The following is a 19988-nucleotide window of genomic DNA, read 5'->3' on the forward strand; positions in this document are numbered from 1 at the left end:
TATCTAGAAGTGTCAGGGGATGCGCTGGCTCCAGTAGTCCCCATTATATAGGGATGCTGGCTCTCATATGCCTCTCTCTGTTCATATATCAGGGGGCATGCTAGCTCTTGTAGTACCTCTATTTAGAAATAGAATTCAACTATCTTTATGTGAAGCTATCGGGGTGCACTTAGTTCATACTGTATAGGAATGCCAGGGGCCATGCTGGCTCTTGTAGTTCCTCTGTATTGTAATGCCAGGGGGCATGCTGGCTCTTGTAGTTCTCATTGTAAAGAACTCTTGGTGTGTGTGTTGGCTCTAGTAGTTCCCCCTGTATGGGGATATCAGAGGACAGGCTGCACCTGTAGCTCCCCACACACTGCACGGTCGGCAGGCTTGCACAGAGTTGGGGCCCCTCCTCCCCCGGGGTTCTTCCCGTCGCTCTCACTCACCCAGTGGGGCCCCGAGCCCAGTTTCTGGCCCTGTCACACACAGTACACGATTTGGCGGGAAGCTGACAATCCTCTCAGCGCAGGATGGAACGTCACAGGCAGGAGCGGAGTGACGTGAGCTGCGTCTGCCGTCACCGCGCCGCGCAATTCAATGACGTCTCAGCGAAAATTGGCATCGTTTTCCCGTCTATTTTAGTATGACGTCTTGTTATTCCCGCCTGAGCGAAATTTTCCTGAGGTGTCTTACCGACGAAGTTGCGAAATATAAAAACGTGTGATCGTACTCTTCAGGCAGGGGCGGTCACGTGAGGTGTGACGTCAGCGGAAAGGGACGGGCGCCGGTTGTTGTTGGACAGGAGAGGCGGAGGAAGCGGTGAGGTGCAGAGCGGACCGGGAGAGACGAGAGCCTGGGGGAGGCTCCGAACATGCATAGTCTGGCCACGGCGGCGGTGAGTGAAGAGATGGAGATACTAGGCTGATCAGTGGAGAGGGGAAGACGGGGCATCCTGACAGACTCCTTGGGGGGAATTCAGGGGGCCCCGAGAGCTCATGGAGGTCCTTGGCTTAACAAAAGTTATCATAGAGGGCACACATTATTAAACAGCTATTTTTATCTGACATAAAGAGTGATTTAATCCATAAAGAAAACAAACACGGCCTATAACTTTGTAAATTAAATCTGTGAAGTCCCAGGAATGGGGGAGGGGTAAGGATAGCCCCCGAGGAGCAGGTGGAGCTACAGAAGATGGGAAGATCCGACATAGGGAGGCCTCAGAGTCATCCTAGAGATTTCACTGGGAATATTAGAGGGGCCCTGGAGAGGAGGATAGCAGAGGAGACCCTAAGAGGAACCATTGAGACCCCCCTCCCCACCCCTGCCTCTGACAATATATTAAGACTACCTACTGCATCTAGAAAGACATGTAGAGATCATAAGAACATACCACCCCACTTTACTCTTATGGAACCTTCAACCTGCCCCTGGGATGTTAGGAAAACCACGCAACCCTCACTCAAATACATATACAGATCATAAATACACCCTCCATACACACAGACACATTACCATTAAGGACATGTGAAACCACCCATCCCACTCTCAAAGACATCTAGAAACCACAAGAAGACCCCCACCTTGCCTATATGAACATGCTGAAATCACCAGGAACCTCTTCCCTGCCCCTGAGGATATGTTGGGACCACCCACCACATCCTAAAAGACATGTAGAGATCATAAGAACTCCTCCCCCTCACCTTACTCCCAGAGGACATGCTGAGACCTCCCCTGAGGATATGATAAGACCTCCCACCCTCAAAAACGTATAGGCATCATAAGAACACCTCGCATTTACCCTTAATAACGTGGATACAATCAGGAACTTTCAGACCTGCCCCTAGGGATAAGTTAAGACCTCCCCCCCCCCCCCTAAAAACATGTAGCTTAAATGAGAACGAGCACACACACACACTTACCCCTAAGGACATATTGACACCAGCAGGAACCTTCTGTCTGCCCCTAAGGATATGGTAAGATGTCCCACTTCACCCTCCAAGGACATAGAGATCAGGAGTATGCTCCCTCCCACACTTACCTCCAGGGATCCACCCCATCCCAATTACCCATATGGACATGTAGAGACCGACAGGACCCTAACCATCCCCCCCTCACAAAATATGTATATGATGCAGCATTCTCCCCAGCCCTTTTAGCCGGGTGCACCACCCGGTACTTTTCAGTAACCACCGGCTGTTTTGGGGTGGTTACTGAAGAGTTGGGTCACAATAAAGGGGCTGCCACCCACTTGCAATTTTTTTCCACCCAGCTTAAAAAAATGTCAGGGTTTAACGCTGATTATGTGTATATAGAGAGAGACCCCCAACCTCGAAGGACATGTAGAACAACCCCTCCACCACTTTTATTGACAATAGTAAAAATTCTGTAGGCATTTATGGAAATGTCATAGAAGATAAGCACAGGAGCTTCGCTGCTCAGGAAATGGATGGTGAGATTGCCCTGAAGTGGTAGGAAGTGAAGATCCTCAGAGGACTTCTATATAGACCCCTATAGATCCCATTAAGACATGTACAGACCCTCCTGAGTAAGGGGGTCATGGAGACTCCTCCTTATTCTACTCATTTAATATCAAATTCTTATTTCCTTCTTTTCTAGGTCTATGTTTTCATTTAATTTCTGTTCCTATTATTTTTATTTGCAGCCTGTGCCAGCAGCACTTGCCCCTGTTGACAGAGAGAAGATTTATCAATGGATTAATGAATTATCAAGCCCAGAAACTCGGGAAAATGCTCTGTTGGAGCTTAGCAAAAAGAGGGAATCTGTCCCAGATCTCGCACCAATGCTATGGCACTCATTTGGTACTATTGCAGCACTGTTACAGGTTTGTTTCTTTTGTATGAATTCAATATTTCTAAATTGGAAGCTCTTCTGGGCAGGGTCCTCTCTTCTGTATCTGTCTGTCATTTGCAACCCCTATTTAATGTACAGCGCTGCATAATATTTTGGCGCTATATAACTACTAAATTTTTTATGTATAATAACACCATTTTCACAAAACTGCCCTTTTTTATTAAACATCAGCTGTTTTCTTTTAGGTGGAACTTGTACTAAAAACACTTATTACTTGTAAAAAGCACTCAATCCATCCACAAACCCTAAGGCCAACAAGTCCTGCACTGTCTCGACTTTCCTCTTTTTTTTTTTTTTTTCTTTCTGGGGCTTGCTGTTGCTTCCAGCGCCGCCACCTCTGTTCTTCTTGGTTTCTCCTGATTGTCTACCAGAGGACAATTTTAAAATTATGGGTAACTCATTTTACTGTAATAAATCCTTTATTCTCCAGGGGGTATTTCCCTATTTCAGAATTGTGTCCTAATATTTACATTTCTTTCTAAAGAGCAGTTGATCACTCTGTGCTGGTCTAGGATCGTTAGTCACCCGATCTCCTGCTTTAAGGTGGTAGGTGTGTTTGAAAAGATGGGTTTTGAGGGCTCTTTTAATTGTGCAGATAGTAGGAGTAAGCCGAATAGGACGAGGAAGACCATTCCAGAAAAGTGTTGTGGAGCCATGCGTGTGAGGGGGTTATGAGTGAGGCAATCATTAGTAGGTCATTGGATGAGTGAAGAGAGTTGCTAGGGGAATATTTTTTTTTCTATCAGGTCAGAAAGCTAAGTGGGACAAGAACTGTGGGGGTTGAAGGCAAAGCACAGGAGCTTGAATTTAATTTTTAAGTGAAATGAAAGCCAATGAAGATCCTCTGTTTACATCTGCATATTCAATACTTGGTACAAGTTTAAAGTATATGAACTCAACACACAAAGACTTATTCAATATACTGTATACCTACCGTTTCCAGTGCTTTGTAAAGCTATAGTGAAAGAAGACCCGAGCAGTGTCTCCAAATAATGGTGGAAATTACAATACAGGCTGGTGTGGCTGTAATTTGTTCTAGTTTTCATATACATAACCACAGATGTAAAAATCAATGCTGAATTTGTACCGCATAGTAAGTCAAGGCCATGCAGATGTAACAGGGCTGATCACAACAGTCCATGATATAGAGAATGTCTAGGAGATTACATATGTGTTTTTTTTGCCCTATAAAGGGCTGACAAAAATCTTGAATTGTTGATTGTATTGAAATATTGCTTGAGTGCTGCAACTTCATGGACATGATTGCTTGACCCAGCTTAAAAAAATTCTGGGGAGAATACTTAGTAATCATTCAACTATGTATGTAGTGTGTGAAACTTTCAACAGATTTTTGATACTCACAATTGACATGCTGGTGGTTTCATAGACCTTCCAGTTTTTTTTGTGTTCTCCCCAGCCGGTGGGTGCACCACCCGACACATTTCAGTGACCACCCAGCTGTTTTTGGTTGAGTCACTGTACAGGGGCTGCCACTAGCCAACAATTTCTTCCCACCCAGCTATAAAAATATTTCTGGGTTGAACACATTACTTACTACAACCTGTAATTAATTAGAGCTTCCTGCATCATCTAGCAGTTTTTTTGTGGATTTCTATCCTGGTCTTGCTCCTATAATGTCTTATATATGATAGAATGGTAATGGAGAGGGCATGTTATATGAACTGAGACCTGTACTAGATGTTGTTATGATTTGAGGTGGTCGTATATCACCGCTGCTTGCAGTAATTCTAACTTTGTGGATCATTTCTGCATGCTTTTCAGATTATTAACATTGAAAATGTTGAAGCCAGAAAAGTTAGGATAAACCGTAATTACCTCCTTTTTGTTTCTGTAAATAACATTTTTAGATTTTGAATGTATCATAAACTGACTAAATAATTCTTTTGTTTGTGCAGGAAATTGTAAATATCTACCCATCAATAAACCCACCTACCCTGACGGCACATCAGTCTAATCGAGTATGTAATGCACTTGCCTTGCTACAATGTGTGGCATCACACCCAGAAACCAGGTAGGAATGGGATGCTTGTGGTCAGATACTTGTTTGTCCTCACTGATGTATTGTTGTCTTGCTATGTTTTAAAGGGACATTAAAAAAATAACTGTACACAATCAACCCTATGAATATAATGGACCTGATTTATTAAAGCTCCCTAAGACTGGAGAAGAGAGACTATCATGGGAGAAGCTGGAATGGATCTGATGCAGGATTGAAAACAAATTATTTTAAGCAATCAATTCCAGGTTTGCTGGATTACCCAGCTTCTCCCAAGATAGTCTATCTTCTCCAGTCTTGGAAAGCTTTATTAAAACAGACCAATGTATCTGTTGTATCATGCGGTTAGATTAATTCACTCCCCCCCCCCGAATTGTTCTTAGACTGTATTATAGACATATGACTATGGTAGGGACATGAAATTGTGAGCCCCTTTGAGGAACAGCTAGTGATGTGGGTATGGACTTTGTACAGCGCTGCGTAATGTCGGTGCTATATAAATACTGTGTAATAATCATATGCCACAAGGTCAGTTTCAAGTTCCAGGATGTTAGAAGAATATAAAGAAACAGAAATAAACACTGTAATAATTTGTGAATTTATTTTTGTTCAATTTGTAAAGTTAATAAATAAAGGTATTGTACGTAACCAGCATAGGCAATAAATAGTTCTATAAGACATGCAGTGTTTGATGAAATTTAAATATTAATTGTCAAAGGAATATAATGCGAGGAAAAATATCAACTGGTCCACCTATATATAATTTAAACTAAAGAGGGGGGGGGGGGGACAGATCTTAGGTGAACCTGGTGAAAATAGATAATGAGGGACATGGATCAAAAAAAAAAAAGAAAAGAGAGTGAGGAGAGAATGAAAAACCAGTCAGGATAAAAAATGGGAGGTGGATGGGGCAGGTGTCCACCACCAGGCTCTTACATCCAATAGACAATTTTGTCTTCGAGGGAGAACTTCAATCCAGGCGAGTCCTTAAAAAGCAACTATTTGGTGCAAGTTTCAATGTAATTATCTGTACATCCCTCATCTGCCATCAGCTCTTCTAAATGGTATCTATTCTCTAGCTCCACGAGCCTGCAGGGATGGGGGTGTGGGGGGTGGTAGAGTGCCAACATCTCAGCAAAGTAGATGTTGCTGCTGTCAGGACAAAAAAGGCAGGGCACCCCTCTCCACAGATTTAAAGGAACCTGACAGGATTGAAAGGAAGATGATTTGGCGTAAAAGTTACGTAGTTAAATTTATTTTTTTTAAATTGTTTCTCCATTCTTTCAGATTGATGCAAAGTTCAATAATATTACCCTGCAGAATAATTTGCAGTAAAACGTTTAAAGAATTTAAAATTGTAGCAATTGTTCATTTTTATTTTTCTTCGGAGCTCTTTCCTGGATTCAGGCATCTGACAGTTCCGGGAGGGTTGAATGCTGAAGACTTTCCAGCTAGCTTTCGGTGCAGTGGAAGGAGTGTAAAGTCTATAATGTGACACTTAAAGAAATCTTTTTTCCTCTGTTCCAGGTCTGCCTTTCTTGCAGCACATATTCCATTGTTCTTATATCCTTTCCTGCACACTGTCAGCAAAACCCGGCCTTTTGAATACCTGAGGTTGACCAGCCTGGGAGTTATTGGTAAGTTCATTGGTATCTGGAGTCCAGTTTCTTGATCAGCAATCGAACGTGGACTAACATCTCCCTTGTGTGTACCTCAAAAGATTGTTTTATATTCTTGCACAAAAGATATTTGAAGTTGGCCATTATAGTTATTACATTCCTAATCTACTGTCCTAATTAAAATTAATTTTGTACATGCAGAACACACAAATCCTTTGCTTGGGTTGGGGAGAGTGATTTTTAAAGGCAATGATTCAGTGGATGATTTTACCCACCAGGATCCTTCCATACCTAAAAAGCAAATTGTAGGTTAACTTTAACCAGTGCAGTTGTCATACCTACACACCACCTACAGACCACAGTCATTTTTACTTTTTTTTTTAAAGGTCTGTTTATTTAGCTGTTGCAAATACTTGGTGTATGTATAAGTTAATTGTCCTCCAACACCTGTTTCATGGTCAGCTCCCTAAGATCAAGAGATTTCTTCTTTGCAGATGGATATTAAAAAGCAACTTCTTTATTGGGGTGCAAACAAATGGCTATTTTCAGCTCTTCCCTTTTCCTTTTAAAGTAAACAAAAATGTGGGTAAACATAAAAGTTAACATAAAGTAATGCATGTAATATGGGGTTAAAGTAGGAACAAATTATATATTTGTCGGGTTGCTTTTGCTGACATCATATGCAGATTTTATTTTTATATATCTCTCTATTTATAACCATTGATGTTAACTGTCATTTTGACATTTTGGAGGGGGGAAGGTGCAGAGGTGAAGCAGAAGGAAGTTGCATACTACAGATGCCCTGTGTATGCTACTACTGTGTACACATGCTCTGTGGACACTAGATATGCAAATAGTTAAATTACACAGGTCAGCATGTCATATTCATCAGATAAAAGTTTATGTGAACTTTGTAGTATTTTTGATGCAGATTTCAAATTTTTCTCTAGCACGTCTAGTTTTTGTGATGCAGCTAATTATATATTGTGTGAAATTCGATATAAATAGCCTTAACTAATACAATTTTTAATTAAATTATTTAATGACAGTTTTCATTTTTTAAGGTTAGGGACAGCACTAAGTGCGATTAATTTCATTTGTCATCATGCCTAGAAATTGCCTTAATGATGCAGACAGTTTCTGTTATGTGTGTGGTTCATTCACGACAAAAGCATGTTGCCAAATTACCACAGAACCTAAAAGGATATACAAATTAGATTTTGGCTGTCCACTTGGTGACCAGGATAAATCTTAGACTTCACATGTCATCTGTACCAGTTTTCCAACGGACTGCCTGACTGGCTAAATCGGTGTAAAGCAGCAATGCCATTTGCAATCCCAATGGTGTGGAGAAAAACCGCGAGACCATCTAATCGACTGCTATTTTTTGCTGCGTCAACAAAAGTGGATTCCCACGTAAAACTAAGCACAAAATTGTATATCCCATCCTTGATTCTGCAATTAGGCCTGTTCCCTATGATGATTCATTGCCAGTTCCGGTACCGCCACATGATGGACTTGCTTCTGTAGAAGGTGATGAGGAATGTGCCGGAGTTGCAGCCGGTTACAACCCCGAATCATCTGATCCTGACTACCTAGCCGATGAAGATTCAGAACCAAATACCTTTACACAAGCAGAGCTAAATGATCTCATTCGTGATCTAAATCTCTCCAAAGACAAAGCAGAAGTTCTTGCTTGAAGGCTTAAACGGAAACACTTGCTTGCAAAGGATGTAACTGTAACTCACTACATAAAACGAAATCATACCTTGACAACGTTCTTCACTAATGATGGCTCACTGTGCTACTGTCATGATATAAATGCAGTCTTTACCAGTTTGTCACAAGAACATGTTCCATCTGAATGGCGTATCTTCATTGATTCTTCTAAAAGAAGCTTGAAAGCATTCGTACTGCATAATGGTAATTCCAAACCAAGTTTACCAATTGCCCATTCCTTTAACCTAAAGGAGACCTATGACAACATGAAGTTACTACTTGAAGCAATCCAGTGTAAAACTCACCAGTGGAACATCTGTGGGGATCTAATGGTCATTGGCTTGCTGATGGAAATGTAGGGTGGATTCACAAAATATTGCTGTTTCCTATGCCTGCGGGACAGCCGTTCTAAGGGAGACCATTATAACAAGCGTGACTGGCTACCAAGAGATACCTATAAGCCCCGGAACAAGGAGTGTCATGTTTCTGCCTCTGGTTGATCCACATAAAACATTTCTGCCACCTCTCCATATCAAGCTAGGCTTGATGAAGAACCTTGTAAAACTCCATGGGTTTTCAGTACCTTGTTGAGAAGTTTCCAAACAAAAGCACTGCAAAAATGAAGGAAGGGATATTTATAGGGCCATAGATCAAGTCTGTTTTGCAGGATGATGTTTTCAACCAATTTTAGCAGCTGAGCTAGAAGCTTGGGATGCATTCAAGTGACTGTGTGAAAATTTCCTGGGCAACCATAAGTCTCCTGCATAAAAAGTAAGGAGTTCAGAATCTGCTTGATTCATACCAGAAACTGGGCTGTCACATGTCATTAAAAATACATTTCTTGCACTCGCATCTAGAATTCTTCCCGGAAGATCTTGGTATGGTGAGTTGACGAACAAGGAGAACGTTTTCACCAGGTCATTGTTAATGGAGCACCGCTACCAAGGTTTTTGGAATGAAAGTATGATGGCTGCAGTGCTCAACCGAGAAATTTTTTCAAGCCGGGTGGGAAGAAATTTTAGGTGGGTGGCAGCCCCCGTATTGTGAACGAACTCTTTAGTAACCACCCAAAAACAGCCGGGTGGTGCGCCCAGCTAAAAGTGCCTGGGGAGAACCCTGGGCTGACTACTGCTGGATGCTGTACCACAACAATCCAAAGAGTACACAAGAAAATCATACTCTAAGCATTTCTGAAGAAACAATGGTACCTGACTGACACTGTTCAGTAGATCTATACCACAGTGTGCCTTATTTTACTTCACACTGAAGATGTATTAACATTCACTTCAATGGTGCTTACGTTTTAGTACAAAATACATGCACGTACAATGTTAACTATATAGTACTCATAACTCAGGAACTGTACATGTTAGCGAAAAACTGAAAACAGTTCTAAGATCTGCTCGAAACACTGATTTAGAAAAATTTGCTGTGGTTTCTGATGATTATCAAAACTATTTTTTTGTTGACCTGTGTTATTTTCGTATTTTTGCACTTCAGATTGTTGCAGTACTCATGGGAGGAGAAGATTTTAGATCTAGGTTCATTCTGTGTGTATCATAATGTTCTATGCATCGTGCCTAAGTTAATAACTGTCTCATGTTTTACTGTTGGTAACAGGAGCTCTAGTGAAAACAGATGAGCAAGAGGTCATCAATTTCCTGCTGACCACAGAAATTATCCCGCTGTGTCTGCGTATTATGGAGTCTGGAAGTGAACTTTCTAAAACTGTAAGATTATCTTTCCTCACCATTATTTCTGTTTCAGAGCATTTGTACCTTTCCAACAATTAGTCTCTTTATCTTCCTGTTTATGGCTTTTTTCTTGTCTCCAGTCTATTACTATGATGCAGTGGTGCCTCCTGATAAAGTTTTAATCTGTTTGTGAAATGGCTATATGGCTTTGTCTTTTTATTTTAGAAAAATGGCAGCACTGTTCTTTTCTGTCTGCATGTCACAATCCAGAAACCTTATTGTCTGCTTTACTTTTTAGGTAGCCACTTTTATCCTTCAGAAGATACTCCTTGATGACACTGGCTTGGCTTACATATGCCAGACCTATGAGCGCTTCTCCCACGTTGCTATGATTTTGGTAATGTTTTTTTTCCTATGCTTTTTACAATTACTTTAAGAGCCCTTGTGTTAAATTGACGTACAAAGTTAGTGTCGCCTTTAGACTTTTCATGTGTTCAGGGATGTTACATTAAAGTTAAGCCTCAGGCAAACAGTCCAGTGTTCTCCCCAGGCCTTTAACCTGGGCGCACTACCTGGCACTTACTTAGTAAAACCCTGGTTGGTTTGGTTTCCTAATAAAAATTTGGGGCCATCACATACCTACAGCCTAAAACCATGTCCAGGGAGAATACTGCAGTCAATACACAAATCTAATAGATTTATTTAGGGAGCTGTTATACCTTCCAAAAGAAATGTATTTCTGCCATCCTAGTCCTGAGAATTACACAGCTCTGCTGCACAGCACATCTCTATCTGACAGGGAAGACCTGATTGTTCACTACTTCAGTCAGATAACAGGTTTTGTCCACCCCAGTCTATGACTGAATGGGGATAGGAGAAACCGCAAACCAATGAATCTCTGTCACCCTCCTATCATCATGTGATCAGTTAATATACTTGATTGGCTGCTGGTGCTACTTCTGCCTCCTTCAGTCTTTCAGAGGTTTCGAGTATGTAAAAGGCTGATTTTTTTCATTCTCATTTTGCTTTATTTGAAAAGATACATTTAATGATTCAATGATATTAGAGTTGCTTTCATTTTTGTACTTTCTTTGCTATTAGTAAAAAATAGCAGGAGAGGTTGAGTTTGATTGACAGTTTGGTCAGTCCTGACAATGTACCGCCTTGTTGACAAGTGCAGCAGCTCAGACTTAACTATAGTGTGTCATGCTATCTGCTTTTTAGAAATAGTTTTTGCAGGTACCTGGCAGAATCTAAATGTTGTTTTATTTATTATTCAGGGTAAAATGGTTCTGCAGCTTTCGAAAGAACCATCTGCCAGACTACTGAAGCACGTTGTCCGCTGTTACCTGCGTCTGTCTGATAACCCACGGTATGTTCTGTGTTTGAGTCAACCAGCTGCACTGCCAATCTTCAAGTGCAGTAATTTCTAAGCAACCAACAAGTAGTTCTTCAGAATTAAATGAATAATCACTGATAAGGTGATACATTTAAACCACCTGCCTAATAATATATAGGTTCCCCTTGTGCCACAAAAACAGCTCAACACCTACTGAGGCATGGTGGTAACCTGTGGCATCTGGTACCACAATGTTAGCCCCAGATCCTTATTGTCACACTGCTCCCTTCAGTATAAACAATGTACATGCACCTAGCCATGGATATGCACTTATCCTCACCACATGTGATTTACAAGAAAAGGCCACTTCCTTCCATTACTCCGTGGTTCAGTTGCAGTGTTTAGATTCCCATTGTAGGCGCTCTAATATGCTGCTAGGCTGCAGTTTATCTGATTCCACAGAAGAGCTAATAAAGCACAGACAGGCTGAACTCCAACCACCAACTTCGACTACTTTTGTTGGGTCCTAACTACGGCATATATGGAACACCCCACAAGATCTGCCCACTGGAAGATACTCTGACTCAACCATCTAGCTATATCAATGTTGTTCTTGTGAAAGTTACTTGGATCCTTACATTTGCCTGTATTTCTTGCTTACACATCACCTTAAAAACTCACTGGTTACTTATATATAATTTCCCACCCCTTGGCAGATGTCATTGTAACCAGATAAAGTTATTCACTTCACTGGTCAGTGGTTTTAATGTTTTTGCTGATTGGTGTATACAAGTGCAGCAGATGTATAACTTGACTCTGTAAAATCTCCCAGATGCAAAGATGCTTTAAATAAAACAAATTCCATCTAACTGTGGCAATCTTCTATAAATCAGTCCAATATTCTTTTATAGTTTATTCATTCTTCTGTCACTCTGTGTAACACTTGAAAGCACGCAGGGTCTGCACCTATCAGATGAGATGGATTTTAGTGCAAATCCTAATACTATTGCCAATATTTTCAAGCACATTTTACAATGTATTTCACCCAATAGGATTCAGCATACATGTGTACAATGAATATAAAATGCTTTCAATGTTTATTTAAAACCCAAAAATGAAATATTTCATTAGTTTTTAATGTTGTGCAGTGTTTTGAAATAGAACAAGCACATGACACAATAATAAAACCATAAAAATTTTTTTGCAAAAATAGTATAAAAAAATAAATAAACCTCTTAGCCCAAATGTGTTTTTTCATTATTTTGTTGTCATCAGAACAGGAACCTCTACTGTTGTCACCTGAGCAGAAAATAGGGCTAGATCATAACCATGGGGGAGACCTGTTCACGCATCCCTCACACAGATGGGATTCCTAACAAGTTCATTTAAAAATGGTGATTCGCGCACAGAGAAGAATCCCCTTCAAAGATAATATAAACACCAAACAATGCCAAATCCCCAAAAGAACGATGGACGGAAAAAGTCCTACTCTCAACTACTGTATCCAAGTGGGAAATTACTGGCATACCTATTTGAAGAATAAAAACTTTTTAATTAAAAAATATACATGAAAACATGATGCTGATGTTGCATAACCTTAAATCAATTAAAGGCCAAACACATGGCTTTGGACTCAATTAATCACATATACAGTGAACAAAAAAAAAGCTATCAAATATATTTTCTCTGCAGCTGCTTCTTCACAGGATATGATAACAGAACAACAAACACAAGTATCCAGATAACTATTTGGAACAAAGCATAACCCACAAATGTTTAAGAATTAAAATGTTACATAAATCACTATATAATATCCATAACAAAATTAACACAAAGCTTTTTACCCAAAGTGATGTTAAAATCCAAATCTGTACGTACGGAACAGAGGTTATAGCAATCCCTGGATTTGTGTCCGGGATATCAGGTAAGGATGATGTCTCCAAGAATTCACCAATGCCTATGGTGTTGATAACAATTGTTTAGACAATATTCACTAGTCTTAATACATTATTATTAATAATCCAGATCTAAGTTTTGAAACTATGTTCTAATGTGCATGTCTTACAGAAAGGAACCAAATAACCCTTGAATATAGTACATCCATATGCCTATTATTACTGCAATTATTCAAACGTATTATATTTTGTTCCAGAGCACAGCATTAATACCTTTCAATACTGTTCTTTCATTGTTCCAGAGCACGCGAAGCACTGCGGCAATGTCTGCCTGACCAGCTGAAAGACACAACATTTGCCCAGGTCCTGAAGGATGACACAACAACCAAACGCTGGCTGGCTCAGCTTGTTAAGAACCTACAGGAGGGGCAAGTCACTGACCCCAGAGGAATACCACTCCCTCCTCAATGACCATCAGCCAAGGAAAACCAGACACAGCTGCACCACACATCAGATTCACTCGGACTTTTCAAATAACGTTTCCTAACCCATCATGTTTCTCAGACCTCACAGACGGACACTTTCTGATAATCCACCGCAACTGGTATAAAGGGCGCAGGTATCTCCTCCAGCACAATAATCCTTCAGAGGCCGAACTGTAAGAAAACAACGTTCTTGTTGATCAAGAGTTTGATGCTTAAATAATATCCAGGTCTCTGGAAGGAGGAGAATCCTCTTCTTTTGTAATGTTTACACAATAACAGTAATCCAGTCTCAGTTGTACTGGAGTTTTATCTGCAGCGCACTGGGCTAGAGCATGCACCATCTACTTAATGCCTGTTTCCCCGTCTTCGATTCTTCCAGAGCTTGTAGCTGTGTCTGAATTTTGGATATAATAAAAGAAAAAAATGTTTTATATTTTCAGTACGTAGCTGTTAAAATATACAATGCGCTCGTTTACAGCAGTGTTTCCAAATAATAAAAAAAGGCTTCTTGCTGACAAATGTTAATTTTTTTATGGTTTTCAGATGTGTCAATTTATTGTGACAACACACTCACTATACTGTGTCTATGAAAGAGCAGCATTGTCACCGCAGTATGGGAACATAACCCATGAACAAAAATGTAGTACATTGCCGCGTATCTTGGATTAGATGACTGCATTAAATTTTATTTAGGTTGTTTTTGAATTTTACCTGGTGAACCTGTCCCAGACTGACAGCGCTCATTCTTTGTATCTATGGAGGAGCAGCATTGGCATCCTAGGATTGGAAGGGTTTGGCCAGCAGTATACCCTCCCCTGTCTTACCTCCATAATATTGCAGTAGGTGTATTCTCCAAAAAATCAAAAACCCATGAAGCTGCCAGCTTCACCACCAGCTGCATGGGGGGCACCAGGTCCACAGTGATTCTCTTTGGCCTTTAAATGGCAACTGATATATCCCATGTGTTATATTGTCCACAGTGAACAGCTCGGTACTGCATGTGTAATGTAGGGATAAAACAAAACCACCAGGGGACTTAAATATTTTCTTCTTTTGCTTCCTGGTTTGTTTGTTTTTTTTTTAGTTTATTATCCTTAAAAAAAAAAACAAAAAAAAAACTTCCCGATGGCTCCTCGATTGGGTGCTGCCCCAACCTGGAATCCTCTTTGGTGCCTCTTAAAGATCACAAAACTTCAAGACTGAAATCAGGCTGGCGGTGAGGTTGCAGTGCGGTTACCCGTAATCGTGCAATGGAATCCTGGCTTGGGCGACATGCTCAGTACTGCTCACTGCCCCCTGGAGTCGAACCTGCAGAAGCTGCAGTGCGAGGAACTGAGCGGCTGGCGGGGTGCCTGTTACACTTACATTCTGTGACCCTCAATGTCTCCTGAACAGAGGGATGTTGGCAACTAGAAAATGTGAGAGGAATGGGGAGATGTAGGACCCTGAAGATGTAGTAGTAAGAACATGTACCCCATGGCTATCTGACATGAATTGCATTTCTCTAAAAGTATCCATTGAACAGATTCTTGATTTGTCATTTCTTTTATTTAGTGCATGTATGTTGCAGTAACTAGAAACATTTTAAATTAATTTCATTTTAAATTAAAACTATTCTAGTTTTAAACATACATGTTTAATGTTTGTTTGCATTGTGGCCCGCAAGTTTTATCCCAATGTCAACAGCGGCCCCCAGATGAAAAAAAGGTTGGGCACCACTGCTTTAAGTGATGATGGGTGGCTCAGAGGCCTTTGCAGCGCTGGGTCCCAGGTTCAAATCTCGGCCAGGGCACTATTTGCACGGAGTTTGTATGTTCTCCTGTGTTTGCGTGGGTTTCCTCCGGGTACTCTGGTTGCCTCCCACATCCCAAAAACATGCAGTTAGGTGATTTGGCTTCTCCTTAAAATCGACCTTAGACTGCATTAAAGACATGTGACTGATGTAGGGACATTAGATTGTGAGCTCCTTTGAGGGACAGCTAGTGACATGACTATGGACTCTGTACAGTGCTGCGTAATATGATGGCGCTATATAAATACTGGTTAATAATAATAATGATGGCAATCAGACTTGAGGACATCTAGTGGGAGAAAAAGGTACTACAGGGACAATCTTTGACTAGAACATTGGAGCAGAATTAGTTTTTTGTGTTATCTTCTCTTCTATTTTTTTTTTTTGCTGGAGTTCTGCTCAACCAACCTGTTTTTCATACCTTGTGCAGCAGCTATTTAGCTTTTTGAATGGTATATATGTTTCTTTTATAGATCTTTTTTATTTAATAAGTTCAGTAAAGGCTTATTTGAATAAAGAAAATAAAATTATCGATATCTCAGTCTAGCACAGTACATGTTACCCTGTAAAAGTTGCCGTTTGTTCTGTGATAAAGTCACCAAGTTCTTCTTCTTATTACCAGTCATGTCTTATGCATGAATAAGAGTCTGCCCATGATCTGATAGGAGCTAGGCCTGACTTAGGTGTCGCTGCCACTGACCACCAACGAAGGATGGGGCCCACGCCTCGTGATGGAAGGTCTACAGAGCCACCAAGTTCCTGGAAGGTCCCTATAGCCTTTATGACTGTGATCATCTTTCCTCACCTCATATATAATTCATGGAATCAGCAGTGTTGGTAGAGAGGGAAGTCTTTCAGTTTCATGTCAGATGTTCATAGGAGTCTGGTATCAGCTCTTACTTCCTTATGTGTAAAAGTTTTTTCTTTTATATTTTTTAATGTGATGACCTGTCCTCTAGGGGGCACCCACAACTGAACTTTTACTTAATATGAATTGAAGTCTGTCTTTGTCAAATAGCCATTCAATTCTTTATAAGGTCATTATTATTATCCAGTATTTATACAGCGCCGACATATTACACAGTGCTTTACAAAATCCATAGTCATCACTAGTTGTCTCTCAAAGGGACTCACAATTTAACGTCATATGTCATATGTCATTACCACAGTCTAAGGTCAATTTGGGGGGAAGCCAATTAACCTAACTGCATGTTTTGGAAAGTGGGAGGAGACCGGAGTACACGGAGGAAACCCATGCAAACAGGGTAGGAACCTGCATACTCAATGCAGATAGTGTCCTGGCTGAGATTCCAACCTTGGAACTAGCACTGCAAAGGCTATTATTATTATTAATAAACAGGATTTATATAGCACCAACATATTACGCAGCGCTGTACATTAAATAGGGGCTATGCTTTGCCATCTGCTAAATAGCGCCATCATCAGCTTCTGTTATGTAACCATACCTTGCTGAAAGCAAGTCTCTAGTGGATGGGTCAGCCTTTAGGTTACCTAGTCCTTCCATCAAAAGTTGCCCCCACTCCAGCATCTTTTTAGATGTAAAGCTGATTTTTCAATAAAGGTAATGCTGGTGCGTGGATGCCTGAAGATAAGGGACACCACTATACATTTATATTTTTGTTTGCAGTAAAATTTCTTTATACATCCACATTGTATCAGTGCTGCCATGCAGGAGGGGGATTAGATCTCCCTAACGTCCCATAAACCTTCAGATTACCCAGAACATTGCATTATCCCTGATTATGTCCGCTTTCTGCTCCAGCCTGACCGCACTAATCATCAGCAAGATAAAACCTTTCAGTGTAATTAAGCATTTTCTTTTTCATACGATAATCTGAGATAATAATAAATCCTCATCAAAAAAATCCAGTACGAGGCACCAGGCCTATAATGAGAAATTCAGCAGACGCCTGCTAAAAAAAAAAAACAGACCCAGAATCAGAAAACAAGAAGAAGGTATGTAAAAATATATAGCCCTGGCCCCTGGTGGGTTTTTGTTTGAGTTCTATTGGAATTGAACATCTATATGTGAACATATATTGCACAGTGTTTGACTCGCTTTAGAAGTACATGTGAATTCAATTAGTGTAAAGAGAATTGATTTTTATTCAGGAAAGAGATTTATTTTCTTGAAAGACTCCCTTATTAATATTTACAGCAATTTCCCAAACTCCCGCTTTGTCTATTGGGTCTAATCTTTGTGTTAACTTTATAACATTTCGTGTGAGAGTGAACAGCAACAGTATCATTTTACTTCTTAATGTTACACACTTTATTATTAAAAGAAACACTGAGCTTCACTGCAGTGACTGCAGCTAGGCTGGGATGCTGATATTGGCCTGCAGGCAGGAGGAGGCATTTCTTCAGTCTCTTGTCCCCAAGTAATCAGACTGTAACATTGTAACTTTGTACCTATTGAAAGGTGATAGGCTGCAGCAAGTGTCAGCCAAGACCTGCTCAGGATTTACATGTTAGTGTCATCTCTTGGTCAGGATGTAGATGGTGACTCTGGATGATTTCTGAACCAAGATGGCACCATTCCAATGAGGGGGGAAACAGCTGAAGATATTGTCAGGGGGAGTATTGCAATCTCTTTGAGAGCTGATGAATACCTATCAAATCCCCACCACAGACACACCTAAGGCTGTTCTTGCAGTTATGTTATGATTATGAATCATGGTGCACTTTTTAAATGGCACCATCAGGCCACCACAATGCACCTATGGTGAATTAGGATGAGCTGCATTTTTAAGGGTCATGCCATTTTACCATACATAATGGCATGCTTTCAGCATATTCAAAATGCCCTGCATAACACACAATGACACCCCATGCACAGGTTGCCTCTGTTCAGTTTGCTGACAATTTTTTCAAAATGTCCCCCAATGTTTGGGGTGATTTGGTAGAGTAACCTGAATATCTTGTTTTTTGCAGATATGGCCTACGGCTCCAACAATCCAGCCGGAATATGACAACAGGCATAACATACAATGTACCTGTCATTGCCCTAGGTGCTGAATCCAATTGCTGAAAATCGTTGATTCTCAGTTTAGGGCTTAATGACTCATGGGGTCGAATTGGACACGGACCCAAAACTAGACACCAAGACTTTAATTAAGTAAAAACTCTACCTGACAAGATTAAAAGTTATTAAAAATTATACTTGTATTAAAATTATACCCGGCTCAAGGCTGGGTGTGCTATCATCATCCTACCGGAAAGATGCCAATGGGACCCAGTTCAGTTGAAATCTTGCTAAAAGTCCACAAGTTGACTTCAGTTCAGTTCAGTTCAGTTCTTTGTGTAAGATTCCGTTTGCTCTGAATCTTACAGGAATCTTCCCAGAAGGTTGGTTACCCCATCCTTTCCTATCAGCCAGTAATAATGCTAACTTTTTACATTTTGGAACGTGATTTTGGAGGGGGCTCAGACAGTGTAGTTGAATCTTCAGTGCTCCCCTGGAGTTTAGATCTGTGTTAAAATATTTTATGTGACTGATACTTCTGCCACTTAATATTATGTATTTATAGAGCACCAACACCTTACACAGGTACTATCTCAAAGGAGCCCACAATCTAACACTCCTCATACAAAATGATTTACGGGAAAACCAATCAACCTACCCATACAAAACATGCAACATGCAAAGAAAGGGGACTAAAGCAGACCACACAAATCCAGGGAGAACATACCAACTTTATGCAGTGTCCTTACCAAGGTATAAACCTGGAACCCCAATGCTGCAAGGCTAGAATGTTATCTCACCAAGCCACCATGCAATGTTATTATATTTGATGCCATGCATTATTTGCAGAGCTGTCAGCTGCTATGTGACACCTCTTACACCTATTGTGTCCTATTCTGTACTGCAGTTGTAACTTCTCATTGTCACCATGAATTATTTCTCTATATTTACTGTATTCAATTATGCGCTGAATAGTAGCCATGCTGTACCCAGTAGGCCTAGATTCCCAGATGGTTGTCAGTAATGAGAGAGCTTGTCTGCGTTGGGCTGGCTGCAGACACTTGAGAATATGTCTTTAAGAATGGATACGGAGAGCAGGCAAGGAATGGGCAGGGCTGCATGGGGAGTTTATAGTGTGTGTCCTTCACATCCTCTCACTCAGTGTACTGGAGAGAGTCACCGGCTGTGGACCAAGGAGCTAACCTGCTTTGCTGTGCTGCCTGGAACCATGACCCTGACCCAGGTACTATACACTCCTTGCTCTATGGATAATTTTCTTCCTGCTCACTATAGGGCTCACATTATGTTTTGTGAGTCCCAGGGTTCTCAATAATATGATACTGGTTCTGACACCAGGTATACCCTATGCAATTTACTCATAAATATAACAACATATTAATTCTTTGCAATGAATGCAAGTATTTAATATATTGTCCACATGCTTGAATATTGATGTATCTGTTCATAGTTACATACAATCGTTAACAAAACAAATGAAAAATCTTGGCCGATAACTTTTTCACCAAATATCAGTTCAACAGAAAAGCACTTTTTTGGATCTATTTGACCAACATTTTTGTCTAATC

At 40.5% G+C, this 19988-nt stretch overlaps 3 protein-coding genes across 5 annotated transcripts in view; 2 read left to right on the forward strand and 1 right to left on the reverse strand.

Moving 5' to 3' along the window:
- The window catches only part of USP37 (ubiquitin specific peptidase 37), a 23282-nt gene extending 22708 nt beyond the window's left edge, over positions 1-574 (reverse strand). The window contains exon 1 of one of the 2 annotated variants that reach the window (XM_072417998.1): positions 432-574. The gene's annotated coding sequence lies outside the window, so the exon portion shown is untranslated. The remainder of the gene's footprint in view (positions 1-431) is intronic. The other variant, XM_072417999.1, reaches the window with a different exon arrangement.
- A 137-nt stretch (positions 575-711) lies between these two features.
- CNOT9 (CCR4-NOT transcription complex subunit 9) lies at positions 712-14149 on the forward strand. The gene is made up of 8 exons (XM_072418000.1): positions 712-880; positions 2648-2827; positions 4773-4888; positions 6401-6510; positions 9832-9941; positions 10204-10302; positions 11186-11277; positions 13442-14149. Exons 1-8 carry the CDS (start codon positions 857-859, stop codon positions 13608-13610), a joined length of 900 nt encoding a protein of 299 aa, XP_072274101.1. The 5' UTR covers positions 712-856; the 3' UTR covers positions 13611-14149.
- Positions 14150-19490: 5341 nt separating this feature from the next.
- Positions 19491-19988, forward strand: part of PLCD4 (phospholipase C delta 4) — a 36238-nt gene continuing 35740 nt past the window's right edge. Inside the window, exon 1 of one of the 2 annotated variants that reach the window (XM_072418001.1) lies at positions 19491-19645. The gene's annotated coding sequence lies outside the window, so the exon portion shown is untranslated. The remainder of the gene's footprint in view (positions 19646-19988) is intronic. The other variant, XM_072418002.1, reaches the window with a different exon arrangement.

Source organism: Pyxicephalus adspersus, chromosome 7, assembly GCF_032062135.1.
Source record: "Pyxicephalus adspersus chromosome 7, UCB_Pads_2.0, whole genome shotgun sequence".
NCBI classification, from domain to species: Eukaryota; Metazoa; Chordata; class Amphibia; order Anura; family Pyxicephalidae; genus Pyxicephalus; species Pyxicephalus adspersus.

Bases quoted from the DNA above. Each gene is read 5' to 3' on its own strand.
- CNOT9 (XM_072418000.1), top strand. From the start codon at position 857: ATGCATAGTCTGGCCACGGCGGCG. The intron at 6,511-9,831 runs GTAAGTTCATTG...TGTTGGTAACAG, and splicing joins GACCAGCCTGGGAGTTATTG to GAGCTCTAGTGAAAACAGAT. The intron at 11,278-13,441 runs GTATGTTCTGTG...TCATTGTTCCAG, and splicing joins CGTCTGTCTGATAACCCACG to AGCACGCGAAGCACTGCGGC.